The sequence below is a fragment of the Paralichthys olivaceus genome, chromosome 17, assembly GCF_024713975.1.
Source record: "Paralichthys olivaceus isolate ysfri-2021 chromosome 17, ASM2471397v2, whole genome shotgun sequence".
Taxonomy (NCBI): Eukaryota; Metazoa; Chordata; class Actinopteri; order Pleuronectiformes; family Paralichthyidae; genus Paralichthys; species Paralichthys olivaceus.
The window spans coordinates 9,170,451-9,194,581 of record NC_091109.1 but is presented as its reverse complement, the minus strand read 5'-3'; the positions used below and the strand labels follow the sequence as shown (position 1 = coordinate 9,194,581).

General features: G+C 36.9%; 2 protein-coding genes across 3 annotated transcripts in view; one reads left to right on the top strand and one right to left on the bottom strand.

Annotated features, from left to right (window-relative positions):
• The first annotated feature begins 506 nt into the window (after window positions 1–506).
• The window catches only part of nsmaf (neutral sphingomyelinase (N-SMase) activation associated factor), a 47,407-nt gene continuing 23,782 nt past the window's right edge, over window positions 507–24,131 (top strand). Inside the window, exons 1-34 of one of the 2 annotated variants that reach the window (XR_011238987.1) lie at window positions 507–1,387; window positions 4,576–4,662; window positions 5,733–5,811; window positions 5,946–6,007; window positions 6,621–6,657; window positions 6,796–6,846; window positions 7,491–7,562; window positions 7,720–7,767; window positions 7,962–8,014; window positions 8,167–8,296; window positions 8,384–8,455; window positions 8,564–8,672; window positions 9,293–9,469; window positions 9,544–9,623; window positions 9,719–9,809; window positions 10,004–10,067; window positions 10,442–10,493; window positions 10,862–10,982; window positions 11,120–11,251; window positions 11,326–11,368; window positions 11,458–11,624; window positions 11,823–11,934; window positions 12,598–12,656; window positions 12,839–12,906; window positions 12,993–13,060; window positions 13,140–13,263; window positions 14,191–14,274; window positions 14,547–14,697; window positions 15,005–15,107; window positions 16,035–16,144; window positions 16,618–16,780; window positions 18,463–18,563; window positions 18,886–19,032; window positions 19,110–19,203. Coding sequence is in view for 1 of the 2 variants with exons in the window: in XM_069512809.1 (XP_069368910.1) it covers window positions 1,350–1,387; window positions 4,576–4,662; window positions 5,733–5,811; window positions 5,946–6,007; window positions 6,621–6,657; window positions 6,796–6,846; window positions 7,491–7,562; window positions 7,720–7,767; window positions 7,962–8,014; window positions 8,167–8,296; window positions 8,384–8,455; window positions 8,564–8,672; window positions 9,293–9,469; window positions 9,544–9,623; window positions 9,719–9,809; window positions 10,004–10,067; window positions 10,442–10,493; window positions 10,862–10,982; window positions 11,120–11,251; window positions 11,326–11,368; window positions 11,458–11,624; window positions 11,823–11,934; window positions 12,598–12,656; window positions 12,839–12,906; window positions 12,993–13,060; window positions 13,140–13,263; window positions 14,191–14,274; window positions 14,547–14,697; window positions 15,005–15,107; window positions 16,035–16,144; window positions 16,618–16,712 (2,739 nt within the window). In the remaining variant the exon portion in view is untranslated. Of the gene's footprint in view, window positions 1,388–4,575; window positions 4,663–5,732; window positions 5,812–5,945; window positions 6,008–6,620; window positions 6,658–6,795; window positions 6,847–7,490; window positions 7,563–7,719; window positions 7,768–7,961; window positions 8,015–8,166; window positions 8,297–8,383; window positions 8,456–8,563; window positions 8,673–9,292; window positions 9,470–9,543; window positions 9,624–9,718; window positions 9,810–10,003; window positions 10,068–10,441; window positions 10,494–10,861; window positions 10,983–11,119; window positions 11,252–11,325; window positions 11,369–11,457; window positions 11,625–11,822; window positions 11,935–12,597; window positions 12,657–12,838; window positions 12,907–12,992; window positions 13,061–13,139; window positions 13,264–14,190; window positions 14,275–14,546; window positions 14,698–15,004; window positions 15,108–16,034; window positions 16,145–16,617; window positions 17,545–18,462; window positions 18,564–18,885; window positions 19,033–19,109; window positions 19,204–24,131 lie in introns of those variants that run through there. The other variant, XM_069512809.1, reaches the window with a different exon arrangement.
• cngb3.1 (cyclic nucleotide gated channel subunit beta 3, tandem duplicate 1) overlaps window positions 17,996–24,131 on the bottom strand; it is a 31,815-nt gene continuing 25,679 nt past the window's right edge. Inside the window, exons 14-18 of the mRNA XM_069512812.1 lie at window positions 19,094–19,177; window positions 18,865–18,983; window positions 18,481–18,633; window positions 18,251–18,401; window positions 17,996–18,152 (exon numbers count right to left, since the gene is read on the bottom strand). Coding sequence (XP_069368913.1) covers window positions 18,129–18,152; window positions 18,251–18,401; window positions 18,481–18,633; window positions 18,865–18,983; window positions 19,094–19,177 — 531 coding nt within the window. The 3' untranslated portion in view covers window positions 17,996–18,128. The remainder of the gene's footprint in view (window positions 18,153–18,250; window positions 18,402–18,480; window positions 18,634–18,864; window positions 18,984–19,093; window positions 19,178–24,131) is intronic.

The window sequence follows — 24,131 nt, the reverse complement described above, 5'->3', positions numbered from 1 at the left end:
GAGAATTTAAAACCACAACCCTCACTCAGGAGAGAAATATCTCTGTCTTTAAACTTAAATTAAATAATAATAATATGACATTTATTTCAATGATTATCTATAACGACTGAAGATTTATGTCATTGTTTTTAATCATACTGTCCACGTCAGTCACATGCAGCTAGAAAGTCTTTGAAATACATGAAAGACAATAATGATAATATATAATATCAAACCTAACTAAAACTAACTCTTATACAAGATCAGTTCATATAAAAACAAAATTCAGGATGACTTGACCCCTTTTGCATCAAATCTTATTTTCTCCTGTATCAGAACTTAAAAAGCCTTTTTTACCATGAATTAATGAAGTGGAAGAGCATTAGACGGACTTCTTCAGGGTATGAAACATGTGAGAGTTAACACACTGGAAATGATGTAACCTTTTCCTTTTTTCTCAGAGGCAGCAGTCGGAGAAGAAGCCGGTTCTCGGAAAACAGAGTCAGAGTGAGACCTCTGTGTAGAATCTGCCGTCACGTGGTTTCCTGACGGTTTCCGTGTTTACTGGTCTGTGTCGGGTCGCAGTGCAGAACACGAGAAAGGAGAACACAGAGGAGAACACAGAGAACAGAGGAGAACGAAGAATACGGAGAACACAGAGAGAAGAACACAGAGGAGAACACAGAGAGAAGAACACAGAGACGAACACAGAGACGAACACAGAGGAGAACAGAGACGAACACAGAGACGAACAGTGAAGAACACAGAGACGAACAGTGAAGAACAGAGAGGAGAACAGTGAAGAACGCAGAGACGAACAGTGAAGAACAGAGAAGAACAGTGAAGAACAGTGAAGAACGCAGAGGAGAACAGTGAAGAACGCAGAGAAGAACAGTGAAGAACAGTGAAGAACGCAGAGGAGAACAGAGGAGAACAGAGGAGAACAGTGAAGAACGCAGAGGAGAACAGAGAAGAACAGTGAAGAACGCAGAGGAGAACAGTGAAAAACGCAGAGAAGAACAGTGAAGAACAGAGAAGAACAGTGAAGAACGCAGAGGAGAACAGAGAAGAACAGTGAAGAACGCAGAGAAGAACAGAGAAGAACAGTGAAGAACAGAGAAGAACAGTGAAGAACGCAGAGGAGAACAGAGGAGAACAGTGAAGAACGCAGAGAAGAACAGAGAAGAACAGAGAAGAACAGTGACGAACGCAGAGAAGAACAGAGAAGAACAGTGAAGAACAGAGAAGAACAGTGAAGAACGCAGAGGAGAACAGAGAAGAACAGTGAAGAACGCAGAGAAGAACAGAGGAGAACAGTGAAGAACGCAGAGAAGAACAGAGGAGAACAGTGAAGAACGCAGAGAGCGGCGATGGCTTCTCTAAAGATGCAAGAACGGACCAAAGAGAGGTCAGTGCTGCTTCACCATGGTTACCCCGTCATTGTTGGTCAGTGTGTGTGTTGTTGTGTGTAACGTCATTGTGGGCCACTCAGTGAATGTGTGTGTGCTGGTCGGGAGCAGTGACCCGCAGAACCAGGCTCACACACAACTCCTGTATATGTAGCTACAACCAGGGCCAGGCCAAACTCCTGAGGGGGCCCCGGGGCAAAAGTGTGCTTTGGGCCCCTCCTCGCACCCTTGTTATAAATAACAGTCTTTTTGCTGCAGACAATTTGAAAAGTTGTTAGTTTCTTGTGAAAGTAGCTTCAACATCTTTGGCTGCTTTCAGAGACTCATTGAACTCACCTGGTCTTCTAGTGTAATGTCTGTAGAAGCCCAGGAGGTTCCGTTGTGAGAACACAGTAGGGATCAGAGTCATGCTGGAACAGAAAGGGGTCTTCCCCAAGCTGGTTCCATCAAGTTGGAATCATAGAATCGTCCAAAATGTCTTGGTGAGCTGAAGCATTTAGATTTCCTTTCACTGGAACTAAGTGGCCTTGTTCAATCAATAACAATGGGACTGAATGAAACAACTTGAATTCAGTGATTAAGAGGTTTGTCCCAATACGTTTGTCCATATATCGTATGTTCTTAGTGCGTCCTTCCAGGTGTCATAAGGCTTTGATAACAACAAGGAATAATTGCCAGTTTTTAAAATATATTGCGGGCATATATCAGTATTGCAGTGTTTTTTTTTTACAGTCAGGCTGTAAACCTCACTAAGGTTTTCTGTCTGATCATTACTGACACACACAACAAATTAAAACAAGTTGATGAGACACAACTTGACAGCAAATTAGTAACAAATAAACACTAAAACACTTCAGGGGCATTGTGCACACGGTGATCCAGCCTTATTCATAATAGATGAGTTTCATCTCACAGCCTTTGTGTCCATCACAGTGAACCCTATGGCAGCTGCTGTGAACAAATGAAAGTAGTAGCATCATACTGAGTGAGAAGAGAATGACATATGATCCTGATATACCACGTTGCTTATTCCCTAAAAGCCTTTAAATGGTTTTCCATGTGACAGTGGTTTAAAGTGCACAGTCAGGGCAGTTTGACTCAGAGCCAACTTGCCATGAGAGGAGAAGTCGCTTCCGGATAACGGATGATAAGAAATTTGGGCCTCAGCTGTGACGAACTGTCTTTAGACCGTGGTTGGGTTGATTCGGATTATATGTAGATAGGAAAATAAATTGGATAAAATTGAATGAAAATCAGTCTGTTGATGTTTCCACTGTGGTGTTTAGAAATAACTGACTTCTTTGTTTCTCTCATGAAATGCGTTCAGAAACCTCAGGTCAGAGTAGCGAGTAATGACCCCATAACAGTGTCTTCTTCCATAATTTAAAACCATCAGAATACTCCACCATGGAACTCAAAACCAAAAATATGTTTTTCTTTTTACTAACTGTTAATTCGATTGGATGTGAACAACTCTGACAAAGGACTTTGTCAGTAGCATATTGTGTGTCCATCCGTTTACTGTTACATAAAAAAATATTACTGGATATTTCAGTGAATGAAATGAAAAGAAGTAGATGTAATTTTCTATTCCAAATAGAGGATTTAGATTTGTGTTTGGCTCTTTTTACATTTTATACAATCAAAGTATTGAGATCATATATAAAACAATGTAAACCAGCTACAGATTTCTCATAGTAAATGCAGGTAAAATATCTGTCCTCTGATATAGTTATAAGAAATATGTTTTAATGTATTTCAGCTGTGTAAATCACCCCCTTAAAATATTTATTTTGATTCGCAGAATCTTGATCATTTTCCAGATCTGCATCAAATTTTTACCAGTTATTAGTGTTATATATACAACAAATGCATTGTTAAAAAAATTGAAAAAACAAACAATTTCTAGACGTCCTCTGAACTCAATCTTCTCCAAAATGAACCCATACACAACCATTTCATCAAGTTTTCGATAAAGTGGTTTCAGCAGTTTTGACTAATCCTAATAGACAAACAAACAGAAATCAATGACAACATAACTTCTTTGGTCAAGTTACAAAGGTAAACACACATTATCTGTCTGGATTAGCTGGTGATGTGTAAAGATCTGTTTCTGGGTCAGTGTTGCAGTGACCAAACACCTGCCTATTTGTTAAATCTCCTCCTTTCGCTCAGTGTTCAAACATCAATTTGCAGACTTTTCTGCCTGTGAGCCCCAGACAAATCTATACAAATATCAAAATTAGAGTCTTGTCATGGACTTTCCTGCTCTTAACATATGCTTGACGGCACTTACATGCACTATCAAGAAACTAAGCCAAAATACTGCGTATAGAAACACTGCCATCTGGATCAATTGAAGGAATGGAGCCGTAGTATCGTGGTCCTACTTACATGTATAATACATGCGCTTGACCAATCACGGATCAGTCTCAGCTGTCAATCATGATATGTCACCCCGTTTAACATCGTACCAGAAAAATGATCTCTTGAACAAACATCAATGTGATAAGAACTACTTAAAAAGACAGAAACCATCATTCAGAAATATATAGTTGACTTGTACTTTGTCCTTGTCCATGTCCCATCCACTAACATAAGAGGATGCACGATTTATGACCTATTCTATAGGCAGCCACCAGATGGCGATTGAAAGGCTTCGGCTTTACTTTTGGGGACCAGTCATGTCGTCCATCGTCGTTTGTAGTCTATGATGTGAACTCATCTAAATCAAATTTTCAGCTCATCGTGGATGTTGTGATGGATGAAAGACTCGAGTGAATAATCACTTGCAGGAGCGCTGAGCAGAAAGTTATATGACGATAATTGTGTGATCAGACTGTGATCAAACCTGCAGATCAGTGGAAGCTTTAGATTCGACACTGAACATGGATATTTAAAAATGTCTTATGTTTTTTGCTGAGTTAAACTTGAGCCAAGTTCTTATCTGTTATTGAAACATTTGTCTCAATAAATGACAACTGTCACATGCTCCCTCTGGAGCCACACAATGTTTTATTCAGCTTGTTTGTCAATTTAATAATTAAGTGGTTGTGTTGTTTTCGACCCCAATCAGTAAATTTAGCAGTGATCCATTTTTTTTATCTCAGTGCTGGTTTGACTGTTGTTTCCACCATGTTTAACACTGCAGTTGTTTCACTTCATCTCTCCTCTGTTCTCTCCTCAGGTTTTCTCTCTTGTTGCTGGATTTGGAGGAGTTTTATTTTGAACAGCACATTGCCTACCACGTCCCAAACATTTCAAAAAAGGAGAGGTAATTCTGATTATTAACAGCAGCACTTCATCTATGACTAATGACGCCTCTCAGGGTCATCGTGAGTTAAAACCAGAAATAAACCAGTTCTAAACTGTGTTTTACAGTCACACTTCAGGTACTAATATTTGTTTAAGGTTAGTGGAGCTCGGCAGCTTTTACTAAACAGCTGTTCAAACACCATCTCATCCTGTTGTGAAGACTTTAAAGGTCCAGTGTGGAAGATTTCGGTGAAAGCGATCTATTGGCACAAACTGAATGTAGAATAATCCTCATGATGTTTTCACTAGTTCGTTTCATATAAATTATATGAATTGTAGTTTTCTTTACCCCAGAAAAGGCCCTTTATATTTAAATACTTTATATTTACATCAAGGGGGTCCTCTCTACGGAGGCCGCCATGTTCTTTACATTAGTCCAGACTGGACAAACTAAACACCTTATGAGTTTTGAGTAACAACTGGAGGTGACCACAGGTTCTTTTTCATGTTTGGAAGGAGAGGGTGAGGTGAGGGGTGTTCAGCTGCAACACGCAACGTCAACACTAGATATCACAAAATTCTACACACTGTACCTTTAACAAACTACAAAAAGTTTCAGGGGACAATATTATTGAGACATGAAAAAAGTCAGATGGAATTATTATTTGTAACTCAGAAACATATTAAGTATGGGATTGTTTTTCCTCTAAAACCGTTTCCGTATGGTACTGCCAGTAAATTGAATACAATGAATGCACGTATTGTAAGTCGCTTTAGATAAAAGCATCAGCTATATGGCATGTAAAGTAATGTAAATTAGTACCAATTAGCACTTGGTAAATTAATATTAGTTATTGTAATATTTGAATTGAATCTGTTTTACAGGAAGAAAATATTTTTTTGACAGAATATTGACACAGAGCCATTTATAAAAAAATTGTTTGCTAGAATAAAACTTTTCAAAAAGAATTGTTAAAAAACATAACTTCCTTATGTCTGTTTCCCTGTATACATTTATTACAAGTGGCAGTAATATAAATAGTGTAATTGTATAATGTGACTATAATGTGTATAATGTTTTCCTTTCAGAAAAAGCAGAGGCTCATTTAAAGTCTGTTCCAGATCAATCATATTTGATCCTGAGGATCTCACAGAGCCAATTCTGAAGGTTAGTTTTCTTCCTGTCAAAGAAATGTTTTTTTTTAAATAATAGTGGTGTCATAAATTTGAAATATTAGTATTATTAGTAAAATGTTCTGTTAGAAATCATGAGGAGAAAGCTGTGATTTTCTGATTCTGCAGATTCCTCTTCGAGACTGTAAGAAGATTGAGTTTGTGGAGAAAGAGAACAACCCTTTCAATGAGTGAGTTTACATTGTCACTTCAAAATAACACACGAATGTTAAATATACCTGGAAACCAACATTAAGCTTTTTAAATACAACGTTCTATGGGTGTTTAGAAACTAACAGATAGATGAGTTGGCTGAAATGAGTCTTCTACATACATATTGTTATCATCATCATTTTGTTTGTTGATATGAAATCTTTTATTCTACAGTGCAAAGATTTGCATTTATGTTTATATTTGATGTAAGAAAAAAACTTTTATTTCATTATTTCCCCTTCAATATATTTGGTTGTACTTACTTTTGATTTAAAGTTATTTATAATATTGTTAATGATTTAACTGTAAACTATAAAGCCTGATTTCTTTGTCGTAAGGGTTTGACAGCGACAAAAAATAACTCCATGAGAAATGTTTTACCTCCTGATATAGTGTTGGCATCGCCTCCGTATTAACCAGGCTCTAATTTATTTAGTTTTTTAATGCAGAATACCAAACTTTAATTGTCTTTTTTAAATTCAGTCTGTTTTTATTTTTTGATTAACTTTTGGTTAAAACTTTAACTCTTGCCAAGTGATGGAGCACAGCGCTATTTTATGTTACTCAAACACTTCTGTGTTTTCCTCACAGGCCTCGACCATCAGCCATCTCTGTTTCATGTGGACAGGTGAGTTATTGTTACCATGGAGATGTGATAGTGTGTGTTTGTGATAGATCCTCAAATCCTGCGATAGATCCTTCTGTTGCTCAGGTGGCTTATTTTGGATTTGTGAAAAAAAAAATTTAAATTTCTCTTTGGTTTCAGGTCATTTACATCAAAGAAAGCAACGTTATCTCACCTTACAGAAATGAGAGGGTGAGTCGACCAAATCTCTGATGTTTGTGTGTTCACTGAAGTTTTCACACTCTTTGTGTGTCTGTTCTAAGAAAATCTGGTCATGCATATCCTGAAGAGCACGTCTGCATTTATCATGCTACAGTGGAGCCAAGCTTATCATTTCAGAGGGTAAACCAGCAGTGACCATTGTTACTCTGAAAGAATCCAAGACTTGTTTATGTGTTCAAATATGAAACGTAAAGCAATGCAGAAGTGGTGCCTACCCTACATGTATTCTGTATATACACCATTAAGGCCATACTAACCTGTTTTTATTGTAGTAATAATTCCATTTGATTCTGACGTTATAATTAGCATAGGATGTTGATAATTGTTGAATCTAAATCACCTTTAGATTGTGTCTCAAATCTTGTTGGTTGCTAAAATTAATGCATTACTGCACTATTCATTTAGATATGGTGGAAAGAGTGTGTTTCATATCATTTAATTTTTAACCTTGTCCTTTGACTGGTCTGGAGATATCATCCTAAGTAGTATCCCCACCAAGTTTGATGAAAACTTGTTATACATGGTTATTTTGTACGCACACGCACGAAACAGTACCCTGCTTGTGCAGCCAAGTCGACAGGCTGGGCAATAAACTTCTCATATGTCTTCGACAGGGATTAAAGAAAATTAATTTTCAACTGGAGGTTTGGACTAAAACTGAAGACGTCGTTCAAACGTTACTTCAGGTAAGTGACTGTCTCAGGACTGAGCAGAGTGTGTTTGGGCGCCAGTCCATCAGATTTCCCTTCATCTGTCCATCTGTAGGGGTTATGCTGAATTTGATTTTGTGCACTCTCACTGTACGAGTTGCTGTAATTCTGCGACTCTTCTCCGTTCTTGCAGCTTCACAGAGCATCGTGTCTGGAAAAGCTCGGAGACCAGACTGCAATGGTGAGTCAGTCAGTTCATTATGTTCAGGTGCACAAGCAGAAAAGAGGAGATACAGTAAATGAAAAGCTTAAATGATTCTTTCAGTCTTTCATTCCATATATTTTTCTTCCTTGCAGTTCATGACCATTTTATAAATATTTTGTCCTTTTTTATTGTCAATTATCAAACATACTTTTCTTCCTGTGTTTTTCCAGATTGCAGCTAATTTACAGTCACGATTGGCGAGGTCATCGTTTGACAAAAACTGGTATGTTGTGTTTTCACCTGCTGGTTCAAGTCACATTTTACTGCTGTTTTTAGAGTATAAATTCAATACAATAACCAAATATATGACTCTGCAGTGTTTATTCTGTTGGATCACGTAGCTGAACAGGACACTGACGATACTTTGCTGTGAAGTTTTCAGAACGTGGCCGAGAAGCCTCACATGGAGTGTGCTGTGGAGATGGTCACGCCTCTGGTGTCCAACCCAGGTCACGTCTGCATCACAGATGAAAACCTTTACTTCCAGCCGCTGAACGGATTTCCGGTGAGCGTACACATTTAAGTGCTCTCAGTAAAATAAGCAGTCACTTCTTCATAACTGAGTTAATTTGAATTTCTAATCTCATGTCAGAAACACGTGATTCAAATCAAACTCCACAGAGTCAGGAGAATCTACAAAAGACGCCATGGCCTCAGACCACTGGTGAGGGATCTTGCACATACATAATGATGTTAGTTTATATCATGAACTGTCACAGTCTAATATATATGTACAGTATGATGAGTACATGTGTGTCCATGTGTGACCAAGGGTCTGGAGGTATTCTGCACTGAGAACGACTTCTGCTCCGACATCTACCTGAAGTTTTACCTCTCCGCTGACAGAGATGAAATCTACTACTACATCGCCACTTTCCTGGGTGAGAAAATCCACACAGCTGAATATGATTGAATTCAAATCTTCAAAATGTTTCCTGCTGTGGTTAATTTAGCTAATGTTGCAAAGTTTATTACACTGGCAAGAAAAATGAACTTTTGGAATCATCTGTATTTATATTTGAAATTGTCTTCAAAGAGCAGATCTTCATCTTAGTTACAATAATGAAAAAACAGAATCTTTATTAACCTTTAACAGACAAATAATAGAAATGAGATATTTGTCAGTTCACAGTGGGGAAAATGGATTGAGTTGTGTGGCTAGTCACACATTGGTCCAGCTAAGTTGACTCAGAAGGCACAAAGCAGCATCAGTGTGGTTAAGAGGAAGCTCTGAGAATCAGCTGGAGGCTTTAAGGAATCATTGAAGCTGATTTACTTCGACAATATGCAGATCATGTAGCATGATACCACAGAGGAAGCTGCTCTCTCTGAAAAAATCACTATGTTTGATTAATGCCTACAATCAGGTCATTCCCAATGATTCACAATGTGCTTATATAAACATCTATATAAACATCTATCTAAACAACTAGTAATGGCAAAACCTAACAATTCATGATTTACACAACTTAACCCTGCTGCTCTCGTTGGTCTCCCTCAGAGAACCACATGACGGAGCACACAGCAGAGAGCTACATGCTGCAGTGGCAGAGAGGTCATCTCAGTAACTATCAGTATCTCCTCCACCTCAACAACCTGGCGGACCGCAGCTGCAACGACCTCTCCCAGTATCCCATCTTCCCCTGGGTGGTCGCCGACTACACCAGCTCACAGTTAGGTGAGTCGTCAGGCCTCTTGTGTCTGTCATGTGTTTGAAATGTAGCTTTAACCATCCACGTTTCTGTGTCTCAGACATGACGAACACCGCCACATTCAGAGACCTGAGTAAACCAGTGGGAGCTCTGAACAAAGAGCGTCTGGAACGACTGCTGGTGAGTCTCTACACTGATGTCTCTTTGTTTCTGAGCAGTGAGCGTCTGTGGTCCTCAGCTCCTCAGTAAGTCCAGAGATGTTCTCTTGTCCACAGGCTCGCTACAGAGGCATGCCTGAACCTCGCTTCATTTACGGCAGTCACTACTCGTCTCCAGGCTACGTCCTCTTCTACCTGGCCAGAGTTGGTACGTCGCACACTTCTGTATTAACACAGCATGTACGGGTCCATATCACATGTTAAGTTTATACTTGTTTCATTTTTGCCAGCATGGGTGTTGGTATTATGATAATACTGTTACTGTTTATAGCTCCCTGTTGTGTTTCCTTGTGGTTCCATGTTGATGTTCTTTTAATCTGATGAAATGTCTTGTGCCTGCAGCTCCAGAGCACATGCTGTGTCTCCAGAACGGTCGCTACGACCACGCAGATCGCATGTTTAACAGGTACGATCAGTCCAGGTCCTTTACCAACATATGCTGTGTGTTTGTTGACTGTAATTTAAACTCTCATCTGACTAGACTTGAATTGTAGGATATCAGTGATGTATTGTACATTTTACTGAATTTACTGGTAAATGATCTGTTAAGAACAACTAAAGAAATAATGAAGTTACCATTAGATGTTTCTTTACAATATGTCTCAAATGTATTTATTTATTTATGAGATGCTCAGCATATATCACAATCACTACATAATCGAACAAGAATACTGGTATAAAAAAACAAAACAACGTACAAACAGGCAAAAGAAACTAAGAAACAAAAAAAAAACAGACCACATACATGTTGGAATTAATGATGATATTTCCTCTTCACAGCATCGGTGAAACATGGAGAAACTGCTTAGAGGGAGCAACTGACTTCAAAGAGGTAAAACAGATTTTTATTAATCAGACATTTATTCATTCAGAATAACAGATTCAGTGTGAAATATCATCTCATGTCATTGAGTCTCCCTCTCACTGATGTAGCTCTGGTATTGACACACTGCATGTGTGATCTACTGCTGTGTGTAACTTTGTATGATGTTTATGTTGCTGATAAAAATGAGCTTTCAGTTAACTCTGGTACAAACCATCATATGGCAACAGTAAAGGTTTTAGGAAATATTACACATGAACAAATAAAATAGATGATAAAATACCATCAGTATGTCTGAATACAGGAAGTTCCGACAGGGATGAGAGAAGTCTTGTCTCATTTTGTCATAACGTGGGTGTTTTTTCTCTGACGTGCAGCTGATTCCAGAGTTTTACGGGGACGACTGCAGCTTTCTGGAAAACAAGCTGAGTCTGGATTTGGGCAGAAGGCAGAATGGAAGCTTAGTCGGGGATGTCGCTCTTCCTACGTGGGCCTCAGGTATCTTCCTTTTGGGTTGAACTCCCCTCAGCCCCATGCCGCATCCACCTGATCCTGCTGCTGGTTATTAATAATTCAACTATTGTTTCTCGGTGTGCTGCTGCATATTTATTTGATCCTCTTTCGCTTTGATCCAGATGCTGGTGATTTTCTCCAGAAGCACAGGACGGCACTGGAGAGTCAGTACGTGTCAGAGCATCTTCACGAGTGGATTGACCTGGTGTTTGGCTTCAAACAGAGAGGCGGTGAAGCTGTAGCAGCTCATAATGGTAAAATGCTGTTTGTCAACCTCACCAACTCACCAGAACTGGCAAACACTCACATCTGTCTCATTCACTTTCAGTATTTCACCCTCTGACCTATGAAGGTGGCATCGACTTTGACAGGTACCAGCTGAAATCCCTCAAGAGTTATTATACCAATACTTTGTCTACATTGTTTACCAAACTTCTCCCTTCGACATCTCTCTGCAAAGCATCAAGGACCCCGACGAGAGAATCGCCATGCTGACACAGACCCTGGAGTTTGGTCAGACGCCCACGCAGCTGTTCACCAGCCCCCACCCTCAGAGGATCACGCCACGGTTTCACAACATCACTCGGAGCTCCAGCATCAACTCACCAGTCAGTGAACTGTCTCCATGTGAGTTACACAGCTGTCATTTCTTTTCACGAGTTGATTATGATTAACACAGAAACAACTGATGTATAAATATATCAGCAAAGGACTGGATTTCTTTCTACATGTGTGCAGTCATGACTGAAAGAAGTGGCAGTTCTTCAACGTTTTCATGGGTATCCACATGTTCCTCCAGCAGTGACTCCTGTGTTGTTTTTCCAGCCTCTCAGAGCGAGGACTCATCCTTCGAGGACCTGACTGAGGAGAGCAAGAAGATGGCGTGGGCAAACATGGGCACCTTGACCCAGGTCTCCAGCCACAAGATCCATAAAGAGTGAGTGAAAAGGTGTCTAGTTGGCTGCAGTAGTAACTAGAATGGCACTCAGTGTAGCGCATACCTCCGCCAAGGCTCGATAGCCCCCTTAAATTGCAGACACTTGAAGATATCACTCCCCTACATGAGCCAGATTGTTTCTTTTATCAAGATCCATGAAATTATTCCCTGGGAAATCAGTCAAAACTTCAAAACTCACCCCATGTCACAATGTTAAAGAAAGAAAAAAAACTTGATCCTCTGTCTGATCTGGGTTCTTTTCTGATCCATACCACATCCTTCTACTGAACTTTGTGTAAATCCAACCAGTAAACCAACCAACGAGGAAGGGAGACAGGGATGAAAACATAATCCCCTTGGTAACAAAGCACAGATACAGCTGGTCTACATATGAAATGAAAGCTTTGGTTGAAATATGAGGAAGTTCATGCAAAGCAAACATCCGACATGCAGCTGCAGCAGCTTCTCATCTGCCTAGTGATTTGAAAATAGTAACACACTGAATGTATTGTTGAGGAAGTGTTCAGAGCAGAAGTTGCTGAGGACAGGTCGCTGCTGACAAAATCATCTCACGTTTCAAAGTCCTTGTGTAACCTCATGTTTGTCAGTTTTGTCTTTGCTAAAACATCCTCCATTCTTCCACATGTTCTGGTAAACGTGCAGAGCTGTGACGGGCATTGCTGTGACCCGAGACGGAGCAGCCATTTTCTCCACATCCCAAGGTCAGAAAAAATCTTTCTTTGTTTCTCTACAGAGATAAAATTTGATTTTTGTAGAGGGTCAGAACAAACACAGTGATTTGGTTTAGAAATGTTCACATAGATTAGAAGAATAAAGCTGTTTTCCACGTCTTACTTCTATATTATTCCTCTGTATCATTTGACTGTTTGACTCTTCATTCCAGACTCATCACTGAAGATGTTTTCCAAAGAGCTGAAGGAGTTCCAGAGAAGCATGTCCTTCTCTAACATGGTACACACTTTTACCTCACTTACCTGTTCGCCATTTTTCCTTGTGCTCCTCCTTGACTCATTCTCTGGACGATGTTTGTTTTTCAGGCCTTGTCGTCATGTTTGATGCTGGCAGATGGTAAAACTGTGGCGTGTTCTTCATGGGACAACAACGTGTATGTACAATTTCGTATCGGCATATGATGCAGGTGTTTTAACATATTTTCCTGACTCCAAAATGTTTCTGTCCCCTAGTTATTTCTACTCCATCCCGTACGGCAGGCGGCAGGACACGCTGATGGGTCATGATGATGCAGTCAGTGAAATGTGTTGGTATGACGACCGACTGTACACGGCATCGTGGGACTCCACTGTCAAGGTAAGAAATTAATAACATTTTATCAGTTTATGCTATTTTAGTCACACGTGTGAGTGAAAAAGAAAATATGAAGGTTGGAGGATTTTCTGTGGGAACAAGGATCATGTGTTAACTGCAGTACTGGGAGATCAGAGAAGACAAAGATAAGTTACATCAGCTCATATTTATTAGAGGAAGAAAAAAAAAGTAAGACACGTAGTAAAGCATATTGTATGTGTCATTGAAAGTAATGATAATAGTGAAATTAATTTAGAAAGAAAACATTTTAACCATTCATTGTGAAAATTCTGAATCCTATTTGACAGCTTATGTGCCACTTTTTATCCATTTATCAACTATCAGGCAGCTGCTGTTTCCCAGTGACTGAGCTGTTTTAAACTTCTCAGCATTAACAAGAGGGGGCATCTCTTAGTGTGGCATGAATAGAGCTGTGGAGAATTTCTTACATATATTTTTCTTATACATGTTAAAAAAAACAGTTTCAGTGACATTGATTACATATTTAGTAAAATAACATTATAATATATACTTCTGTTAAGCACAAGGTACTTTCCAAGTGAAAATAAAAGATTCGAAATCCAAGTCAGGAACCCATGAAGCAGCAATGACCACATGCATCGACATATTAATATTCAAGAGTAATATTGTTATAAATGAATAAAATAAACAAAGTGTGATAAAAATAGATAAGATACAAATAGGATAAAATGTTGCTACAAGTAAAATATGTTAAAAAAAATTATATAAAAACTCATCTAAAAATAGAAATGATAAGAAAACCATTACTATTTCGGCCTATAAATCTTAAAGTATGTATTACGCAATGTGCCTCCTACATACAGGTCCCTAGGTGGTGCATCCATTTGTTTTATGGTTTATATTGTCGTCTAAGTGAGTGCAGTGAATTGGGTTTTTATGTTCTGACAGGTTTGGCAGTGTGTGTGTGACGCCTCCTCCAGTCACAAGAGATCCCAGTTTGAGCTGCTGGCTGAGTTGGAACACGATACTGGGGTGAGTAAGGCTGTTAAATCTGGGTTTCATGTGTGGGCAGTTTGTATTAAAAAAAATCGTTTTTACAGAGGTCTTTGCTTTGGTGTTTAGTGCAGAAAAACTAATTAAGCAGAAAAATAGATATTTTTAAAAATATTTTAGTGTTTCAAAGATTAAAAATAAATTTTGAAGACCCAGTAGAGAATAATATCACACATTACACTGAGATCACAAAAGATGATGAAAACGTATTCACGTCTCTGCTGTGTTGCTTTATCTGTCCCCATGTCCAGGTAAACACCGCAGGTCTGAATCCAGCGGGGACTCTGTTGGTGTCGGGCTGTAAAGACGGCGCCGTCACCATCTGGGACACGAGCAGCTACGAAACCCTGCAGCAAATTCACTGTCACACAGGAACCATCCACCGTGCTGCCTTCAGTCCTGGTACATACAGAACTTTTTGTGGCTTCTCTTATTTTAGCAGGGTTCAGAATCTGTGCTGCAGTTGGCGGAAAACAAAATGTTCCTTTTAGATGGATACAGGGCTCAGTAACTGCTTCTGCATGGCTTTAAGTGCTGTGTTGTTTTACAAAGCACTTTAACACGATGCTTTCAAGTGTTGGCAGCTATTTAATTATTTCTTCTGTGTGAGTCATACAGGCCTTTACAAGCAAAAACTAACAGTAGTTACCCTGAATCACCTGGAAACCATGACTCACTCTGAAGTGATGAACATATTTTGCATCCTCAGATAGTCGACACATTCTCAGCATCGGAGCCGACTCCTGCATGAAGGTTATCGATGTCCAGACAGGAATGGTGATCTCAACGGTGAAAGCAGAGGAGGAGCAGAGGTGAGATCACACTACTAACACCACAGTGGAGCTGCTCTCAAACATGCTCTGAACTAGGGGTGGGCATTCGATTCAATTTTCTTAATCAATTGTCGGGAGAATTAACGATACATTTTCAATTAATCATTAAAAAATTGTATTAATTAAAATACATTATTTAACTTTTTATATATTAAAAATGTAATGAAAATACAGCGTGTTTTTCCTCGATGAGATCTTTATTACGAGAGGAACAACTCTTGTGGCAGTTAAACTGACGCTCAATGGTTAAATTTGAAGATGTGCGCTGCAGTGCTCTAAAGCAGAGGAGCCTGCAGCTGCGAGTCGGCGCTCTTAAACACAATTGACCCTCGTTTGTTTTAAAATAATAATAATAAAAAAAATCATGTTAAACAATAAGTTAACCAAAAACATAATACTGATTTTTGTTGATAAAGATAAGCATGTTAAAGTGCTCTGGGGTCAGACGCAACCGCAGCCTGGTGACCGTCAGTCCAGCTGCCGAGAAAACATGAGGGGACTGACGTTGCCGGGGTGCATAGGGACCTCCGCGCATTATTTGCATTATTCGAGCATTTTATCCATAAAAAAATTAAGTGAACAACGAAATTCTTAACGATCAATTATCAATTCGTCGATTAATTATGCCCATCCCTACTCTGAACATTTTCCTGGAAATTTCCAAAAAAGCTGTGTGTGAGAATTATTTCCAGCCCCTGAGGAAAATGTCAGAGTGAGCCATGTGAGAAAACAGAAGTAAAATGTTGAGTGAGCGTGTTGATGTGTCTATGATGTGATCAACGTAAAAAAAAAGAAAAAGAAAACTTGTATCTCAGGAGGAAAGGTGCCATACACTTAGAAGACATAGATGAAGATGTCAACTTGGAAAGATGACTTTTGCTGATTCTACTGTATGGGTGTTTTCAGGTGTTTCTGCTGGGATGGGAACTCAGTGCTGTGCGGGGGCCAGTCAGGTGACCTCCTGCTGTGGGACCTGCTCAGCAACACGGTCACCAAGAAGATCGGCGCACACTCAGGTACAGTTCATGATATAACAGCTCACCTGGTGAAAAGTCTGTCTATTTATTCAAATGCTTCACAGCTCCTTTGATTTGACTACAGTGGCACTCAAAGCATAATTGTAACAGTGTTGAGATTGAACAAGTTCCGCCCATCTCTGGTTACAACAGTCTCTACAGTACTTGTGACCCTTCTGAAAACAGACACATTAGATGAGGTTTTCTCTCTCTGCTTATGTTGTGCACTAAGGGCACGGCCACACAAATAGGAATGCAGGGGAATGTCTTTTGTGAGGGCAGTTTATCATTTTCATGTCTGACATACAATAGCATCTGGTTTAAATCTTCTCCAAAGTTTGGGGGGGGGTGGTATCGGACAATTAATAATTTTTTCGCCGGTACCGTTATGCTTTTGGACTTTAAAAAAATCCACTGTCAACCGATTTCTAATATGTAATATGTCAAAGTAAAAATGCTCTCTCTTTGTCCAGGTGCTGTCACGGCGATGTGGATAAATGATTTGTGCAGCACGGTGATCACAGGGGGAGAGGACAGACAGATGATCTTCTGGAAACTTCAGAGTTAAACCATGTGTTTCTACACAAATCCATCATGGAGATAAGGACTTCCTGTGCAACGTTACACACAGGCCAGGTATCCTGCAGACTCACTGACTCTGAACAGACTCATGACAGACCTGGACTGATAATCTACAGTATCACATAGCAGGTGGAGTAGGTTACAAGTCTCTCTCAACTGTTCTCAATCCAAAACTGGATTAAAGGTCACGTTATTTACCAGGTCTGTCTGCACATTGAGAGAAAATGTCCAATTGCAATTTTGTGCATGAGGAGAAAACTATATAGTGTATATGCCTTATTTTTCAGCCTATTTTACTTTTATGTGTATTTTTTCATTTGCTATATACCATGTTACGCTGCTGTTGTTATTTTTTAATTATCAGTGACTATGTTTCTTTAGCTTAATGTGCATTTTATTATTATAATGTGGCCTCAAAGTTTCAGAGCTTCATGGTACTCAGGTGTTGTTGCTCCTTACCTCTAAAAAAACACTTTCATAAGCCTCAGAGATTCTGATTCAGACAGTTTGTTTCCTTTAGCGCTTCAGGAAGAGATAAGAGATAATTATTTGGTATTATTGATATACTAGAAACTGTTCTGCTTTAACACCAAACCATGAATATACAGTATTAGCTATTTAACCAAGTGAATAATTAGAATTACATGGCAATAATCCAGTAAGGGAGGAAAAAGACAGACAGAAAATCTCACCTCTCACACAAACACGCTCTTGTTCTTGGAGTATTAATAACTTTTCTTTGGGTTTTTTTCCCTCTGTTCCTGGATTATTGCCATGTAATTCTAATAAAAGACCCAAAATAAAAGTTATTAATGAAATATGTTTGTAGTGTGCTTCTTTGTTATTCAATAATTATTTTTACCTCAATTTCTGATTTACCAATTTGCATCTCATTGTCAGTGTGAACCAGGACTTTGTCAAACAGCAGATGGCGCTCCTTGTCTGCTCAGCCATGGGTGCCATTGCTGCTCATTCTAAAAAATAAATTCTTTCAATCTAAAACATCCAAACTAAATGATTAGAGAAGTTACCTCTGACTGAAGAAAAGAGCTCAGCCTTTAGTAGTAAAATATTCTTTTAACTTTATATGGAAAAATGACATGATTTACAATATACACACTTAAAATATAATATAAACATTAATATGTGGTTTAAGAGACATTTCTATCTCTATTAAAGACAAGTAACCAATGTTAAGAAGGTGAATATCTTTAGTTTAACTACAGATGTCCTGTTTCACTTCTGCAACCTGGTTTAATTTGTGCTGAGGAGCATCAAATGAAAACGAGAATCATTTTGGCTTGAAATTCTGTCACTTTGAACTTTGAATGGTTGAATGTGGATCTTACTGAATGAAGGAGATTTGAGAAAGTGCAGATCTGTGGCATCAAACGTCCTGTTCTCACTTCTGCTCTGCTGCATTTTTCTGTGGACAGAGGACAAAAAACCCACATCATATCACGGTTCCAAGTTCAAAGCTGACCCAGTCTAAATATGACTGGTGATCATGTATGCTGAGTTTACCTTGAGTTTGTCCAGGAAGCCTCCTTTGCGCATGTCGGCAAACGCTTTGATCAACTTGGGCGTCTGCGGTTTGGTTCCAAACAGAGTGAGACCTTTCTGCTTTTCCTCATTGGTTTTAGCAGCTGCAGGACCTTTGGCTTTGAGCAGTTGCCTTTGCAGTCACAAACACAATCAATAATCAGCTGCTTATTCATTTTCATATGTTTTTTTAGGAGGATGAATTGACTCACCTTCCCTTCCTGGCCAGCACTTTCTGAGACTCTGGGTAGTGGACGAGGATGTCAAACAGGTCCTTCTTCTCCAGGACGAAAAGGTTAGCGAAGCCGTGTGCTTTGACGTTAGCGGTGCGCCTGTTTCCTCCATCTTTAGCAGACTGCAGTAAGCTGTCGAGAGGAGTGTTGCATTGTTCATAATTATTACAAATGCAATCTCAAGAAAGACATGTAAAGGTGCTTTGTTTAATTGAAAAATATGGTTGCATCCCAGTTAACTGAAACAAATATATTGCGATGTTTGTATGAGTTTTTATCACGTCATTCACTGATATCAAGCTGTGCTATTGTTGGTTGATGACAGTGTTGTAATCCTTTCCACTAACACGTTTGACCCCAAACCTGATTTCTCCGAACACGCAGCCAGCCTTCAGTGTGACAAACACAATGCTGTTGTCAGGTCCTCCCACCACCTGCACTGCTCCACCTTTGATGATGTACATCTCTTTACCGATGTCACCCTGCAGGATGGAACACAGACATCGGAACTGTTCTCATTTACTGCAATTTGTAAGTTTAACTCAGCAAAAGTTTATCATTGAGAGATACAGACACACATGCATGTACTCACTTTCTTCACCACAAAGTCTCCAGGTAGGTAAATGATTGACTTGAGCCTCAGCAACATGTCCACCAGCATCTGCTGGTCACAGCCCTGAAGGAGCAGATTGATGTTCACAGGTAAGTTTTCAGTGGTAAGAACTTCTTTAAAATGTCATAGTTAAAAACATAATAAAATAACATAGAAATACAGTATAGTAAGGCATAATGTTGTAATATCTGTATTTCCTCTAATTATCTCTATTATCTCTAATGTCTCTAATATCTCTAATTATCTCTATTATCTCTAATTATCTCTAATATCTCTATTGTCTCTAATATCTCAATTATCTCTATTATCTCTAATATCTCTCTTATCTCTATTATCTCTAATATCTCTAATTATCTCTATTATCTCTAATTATCTCTATTATCTCTATTATCTCTAATTATCTCTATTATCTCTATTATCTCTAATATCTCTAATTATCTCTAATATCTCTATTGTCTCTAATATCTCAATTATCTCTATTATCTCTAATATCTCTCTTATCTCTATTATCTCTAATATCTCTAATTATCTCTATTATCTCTAATTATCTCAATTATCTCAATTATCTCTAATATCTCTATTATCTCTAATTATCTCTATTATCTCTAATATCTCTATTATCTCTAATTATCTCTATTATCTCTAATATCTCTAATATCTCTATTATCTCTAATTATCTCTATTATCTCTAATTATCTCTAATTTTCTAAATATCTCTAATATCTCTAATTATCTCTATTATCTCTAATATCTCTAATTATCTCTAATTATCTAAATATCTCTAATATCTCTATTATCTCTAATATCTCTATTATCTCTAATTATCTCTAATTATCTAAATATCTCTAATATCTCTATTATCTCTAATTATCTCTAATATCTCTAATATCTCTAATTATCTCTAATTCTCTAAATATCTATAATATCTCTATTATCTCTAATTATCTCTAATTCTCTAAATATCTCTAATATCTCTATTATCTCTAATTATCTCTATTATCTCTAATATCTCTATTATCTCTAATTATCTCTAATTCTCTAAATATCTCTAATATCTCTATTATCTCTAATTATCTCTAATTTTCTAAATATCTCTAATATCTCTATTATCTCTAATTATCTCTATTATCTCTAATATCTCTAATTATCTCTAATATCTCTATTATCTCTAATTATCTCTATTATCTCTAATATCTCTAATTATCTCTAATTATCTAAATATCTCTAATATCTCTATTATCTCTAATATCTCTATTATCTCTAATTATCTAAATATCTCTAATATCTCTATTATCTCTAATATCTCTATTATCTCTAATTATCTCTAATATCTCTAATATCTCTAATATCTCTAATTATCTCTAATTCTCTAATATCTCTATTATCTCTAATTATCTCTAATTCTCTAAATATCTCTAATATCTCTATTATCTCTAATATCTCTATTATCTCTATTATCTCTATTATCTCTAATTATCTCTAATTATCTAAATATCTCTATTATCTCTAATTATCTCTATTATCTCTAATTATCTCTAATTATCTAAATATCTCTAATATCTCTATTATCTCTAATATCTCTATTATCTCTAATTATCTCTAATTATCTAAATATCTCTAATATCTCTATTATCTCTAATTATCTCTATTATCTCTAATTATCTCTAATTATCTCTAATATCTCTATTATCTCTAATATCTCTATTGTCTCTAATATCTCTATTGTCTCTATTGTCTCTATTGTCTCTATTATCTCTAATTATCTCTATCATCTCTAATTATCTCTATTTTCTCAAATATCTCTGTTATCTCTAATTCTCTATATATGTCAGAGGTTAGTATGTCATCTAAAATCACCTAAAAAAGACATGCTAACCTATGACTTTTTTTATCATATTTCAGACGACATACTAACCTATGACTTTTTTATCATATTTCAGACGACATGCTAACCTATGACTTTTTTATCATATTTCAGACGACATACTAACCTATGACTTTTTTATCATATTTTGGACGACATACTAACCTATGACTTTTTTATCATATTTCAGACGACATACTAACCTATGACTTTTTTATCATATTTCAGACGACATGCTAACCTATGACTTTTTTATCATATTTCAGACGACATACTAACCTATGACTTTTTTATCATATTTTGGACGACATACTAACCTATGACTTTTTTATCATATTTCAGACGACATACTAACCTATGACTTTTTTATCATATTTCAGACGACATACTAACCTATGACTTTTTTATCATATTTCAGACGACATACTAACCTATGACTTTTTTATCATATTTTGGACGACATACTAACCTATGACTTTTTTATCATATTTCAGACGACATACTAACCTATGACTTTTTTATCATATTTCAGACGACATGCTAACCTATGACTTTTTTATCATATTTCAGACGACATACTAACCTATGACTTTTTTATCATATTTTGGACGACATACTAACCTATGACTTTTTTATCATATTTCAGACGACATACTAACCTATGACTTTTTTATCATATTTCAGACGACATACTAACCTATGACTTTTTTATCATATTTCAGACGACATGCTAACCTATGACTTTTTTATCATATTTCGGACGACATGCTAACCTATGACTTTTTTATCATATTTCAGACGACATACTAACCTATGACTTTTTTATCATATTTCAGACGACATGCTAACCTATGACTTTTTTATCATATTTTGGAACGACATGCTAACCTATGACTTTTTTATCATATTTCAGACGACATACTAACCTATGACTTTTTTATCATATTTCAGACGACATGCTAACCTATGACTTTTTTATCATATTTTGGACGACATACTAACCTATGACTTTTTTAGGTGATTTTGGACGACATACTAACCTATGACTTTTTTATCATATTTCGGACGACATGCTAACCTATGACTTTTTTATCATATTTCAGACGACATGCTAACCTATGACTTTTTTATCATATTTCAGACGACATACTAACCTATGACTTTTTTAGGTGATTTTGGACGACATACTAACCTATGACTTTTTTATCATATTTTGGACGACATACTAACCTATGACTTTTTTATCATATTTCAGACGACATACTAACCTATGACTTTTTTATCATATTTTGGACGACATACTAACCTATGACTTTTTTATCATATTTCGGACGACATGCTAACCTATGACTTTTTTATCATATTTCAGACGACATGCTAACCTATGACTTTTTTTATCATATTCCAGACGACATGCTAACCTATGACTTTTTTATCATATTTCAGACGACATGCTAACCTATGACTTTTTTATCATATTTCAGACGACATGCTAACCTATGACTTTTTTATCATATTTTGGACGACATACTAACCTATGACTTTTTTAGGTGATTTTGGACGACATGCTAACCTATGACTTTTTTATCATATTTCAGACGACATGCTAACCTATGACTTTTTTAGGTGATTTTGGACGACATACTAACCTATGACTTTTTTATCATATTTCGGACGACATGCTAACCTATGACTTTTTTATCATATTTCAGACGACATGCTAACCTATGACTTTTTTATCATATTTTGGACGACATACTAACCTATGACTTTTTTATCATATTTGGAACGACATGCTAACCTATGACTTTTTTATCATATTTCAGACGACATACTAACCTATGACTTTTTTATCATATTTCAGACGACATACTAACCTATGACTTTTTTATCATATTTCAGACGACATACTAACCTATGACTTTTTTATCATATTTCAGACGACATGCTAACCTATGACTTTTTTATCATATTTTGGACGACATACTAACCTATGACTTTTTTATCATATTTCAGACGACATGCTAACCTATGACTTTTTTATCATATTTCAGACGACATGCTAACCTATGACTTTTTTATCATATTTCAGACGACATACTAACCTATGACTTTTTTATCATATTTTGGACGACATACTAACCTATGACTTTTTTAGGTGATTTTGGACGACATACTAACCTATGACTTTTTTAGGTGATTTTGGACGACATACTAACCTATGACTTTTTTATCATATTTCGGACGACATGCTAACCTATGACTTTTTTATCATATTTCAGACGACATACTAACCTATGACTTTTTTATCATATTTTGGACGACATACTAACCTATGACTTTTTTATCATATTTCGGATGACATGCTAACCTATGACTTTTTTATCATATTTCAGACGACATGCTAACCTATGACTTTTTTATCATATTTTGGACGACATACTAACCTATGACTTTTTTATCATATTTTGGACGACATACTAACCTATGACTTTTTTATCATATTTTGGACGACATACTAACCTATGACTTTTTTATCATATTTCGGACGACATACTAACCTATGACTTTTTTATCATATTTCGGACGACATGCTAACCTATGACTTTTTTATCATATTTCAGACGACATACTAACCTATGACTTTTTTAGGTGATTTTGGACGACATACTAACCTATGACTTTTTTATCATATTTCAGACGACATGCTAACCTATGACTTTTTTATCATATTTCGGACGACATGCTAACCTATGACTTTTTTATCATATTTTGGACGACATACTAACCTATGACTTTTTTATCATATTTCAGACGACATACTAACCTATGACTTTTTTATCATATTTCAGACGACATACTAACCTATGACTTTTTTATCATATTTGGAACGACATGCTAACCTATGACTTTTTTATCATATTTCAGACGACATGCTAACCTATGACTTTTTTATCATATTTTGGACGACATACTAACCTATGACTTTTTTAGGTGATTTTTGACGACATACTAACCTATGACTTTTTTATCATATTTCAGACGACATGCTAACCTATGACTTTTTTATCATATTTCGGACGACATGCTAACCTATGACTTTTTTATCATATTTTGGAATGACATACTAACCTATGACTTTTTTATCATATT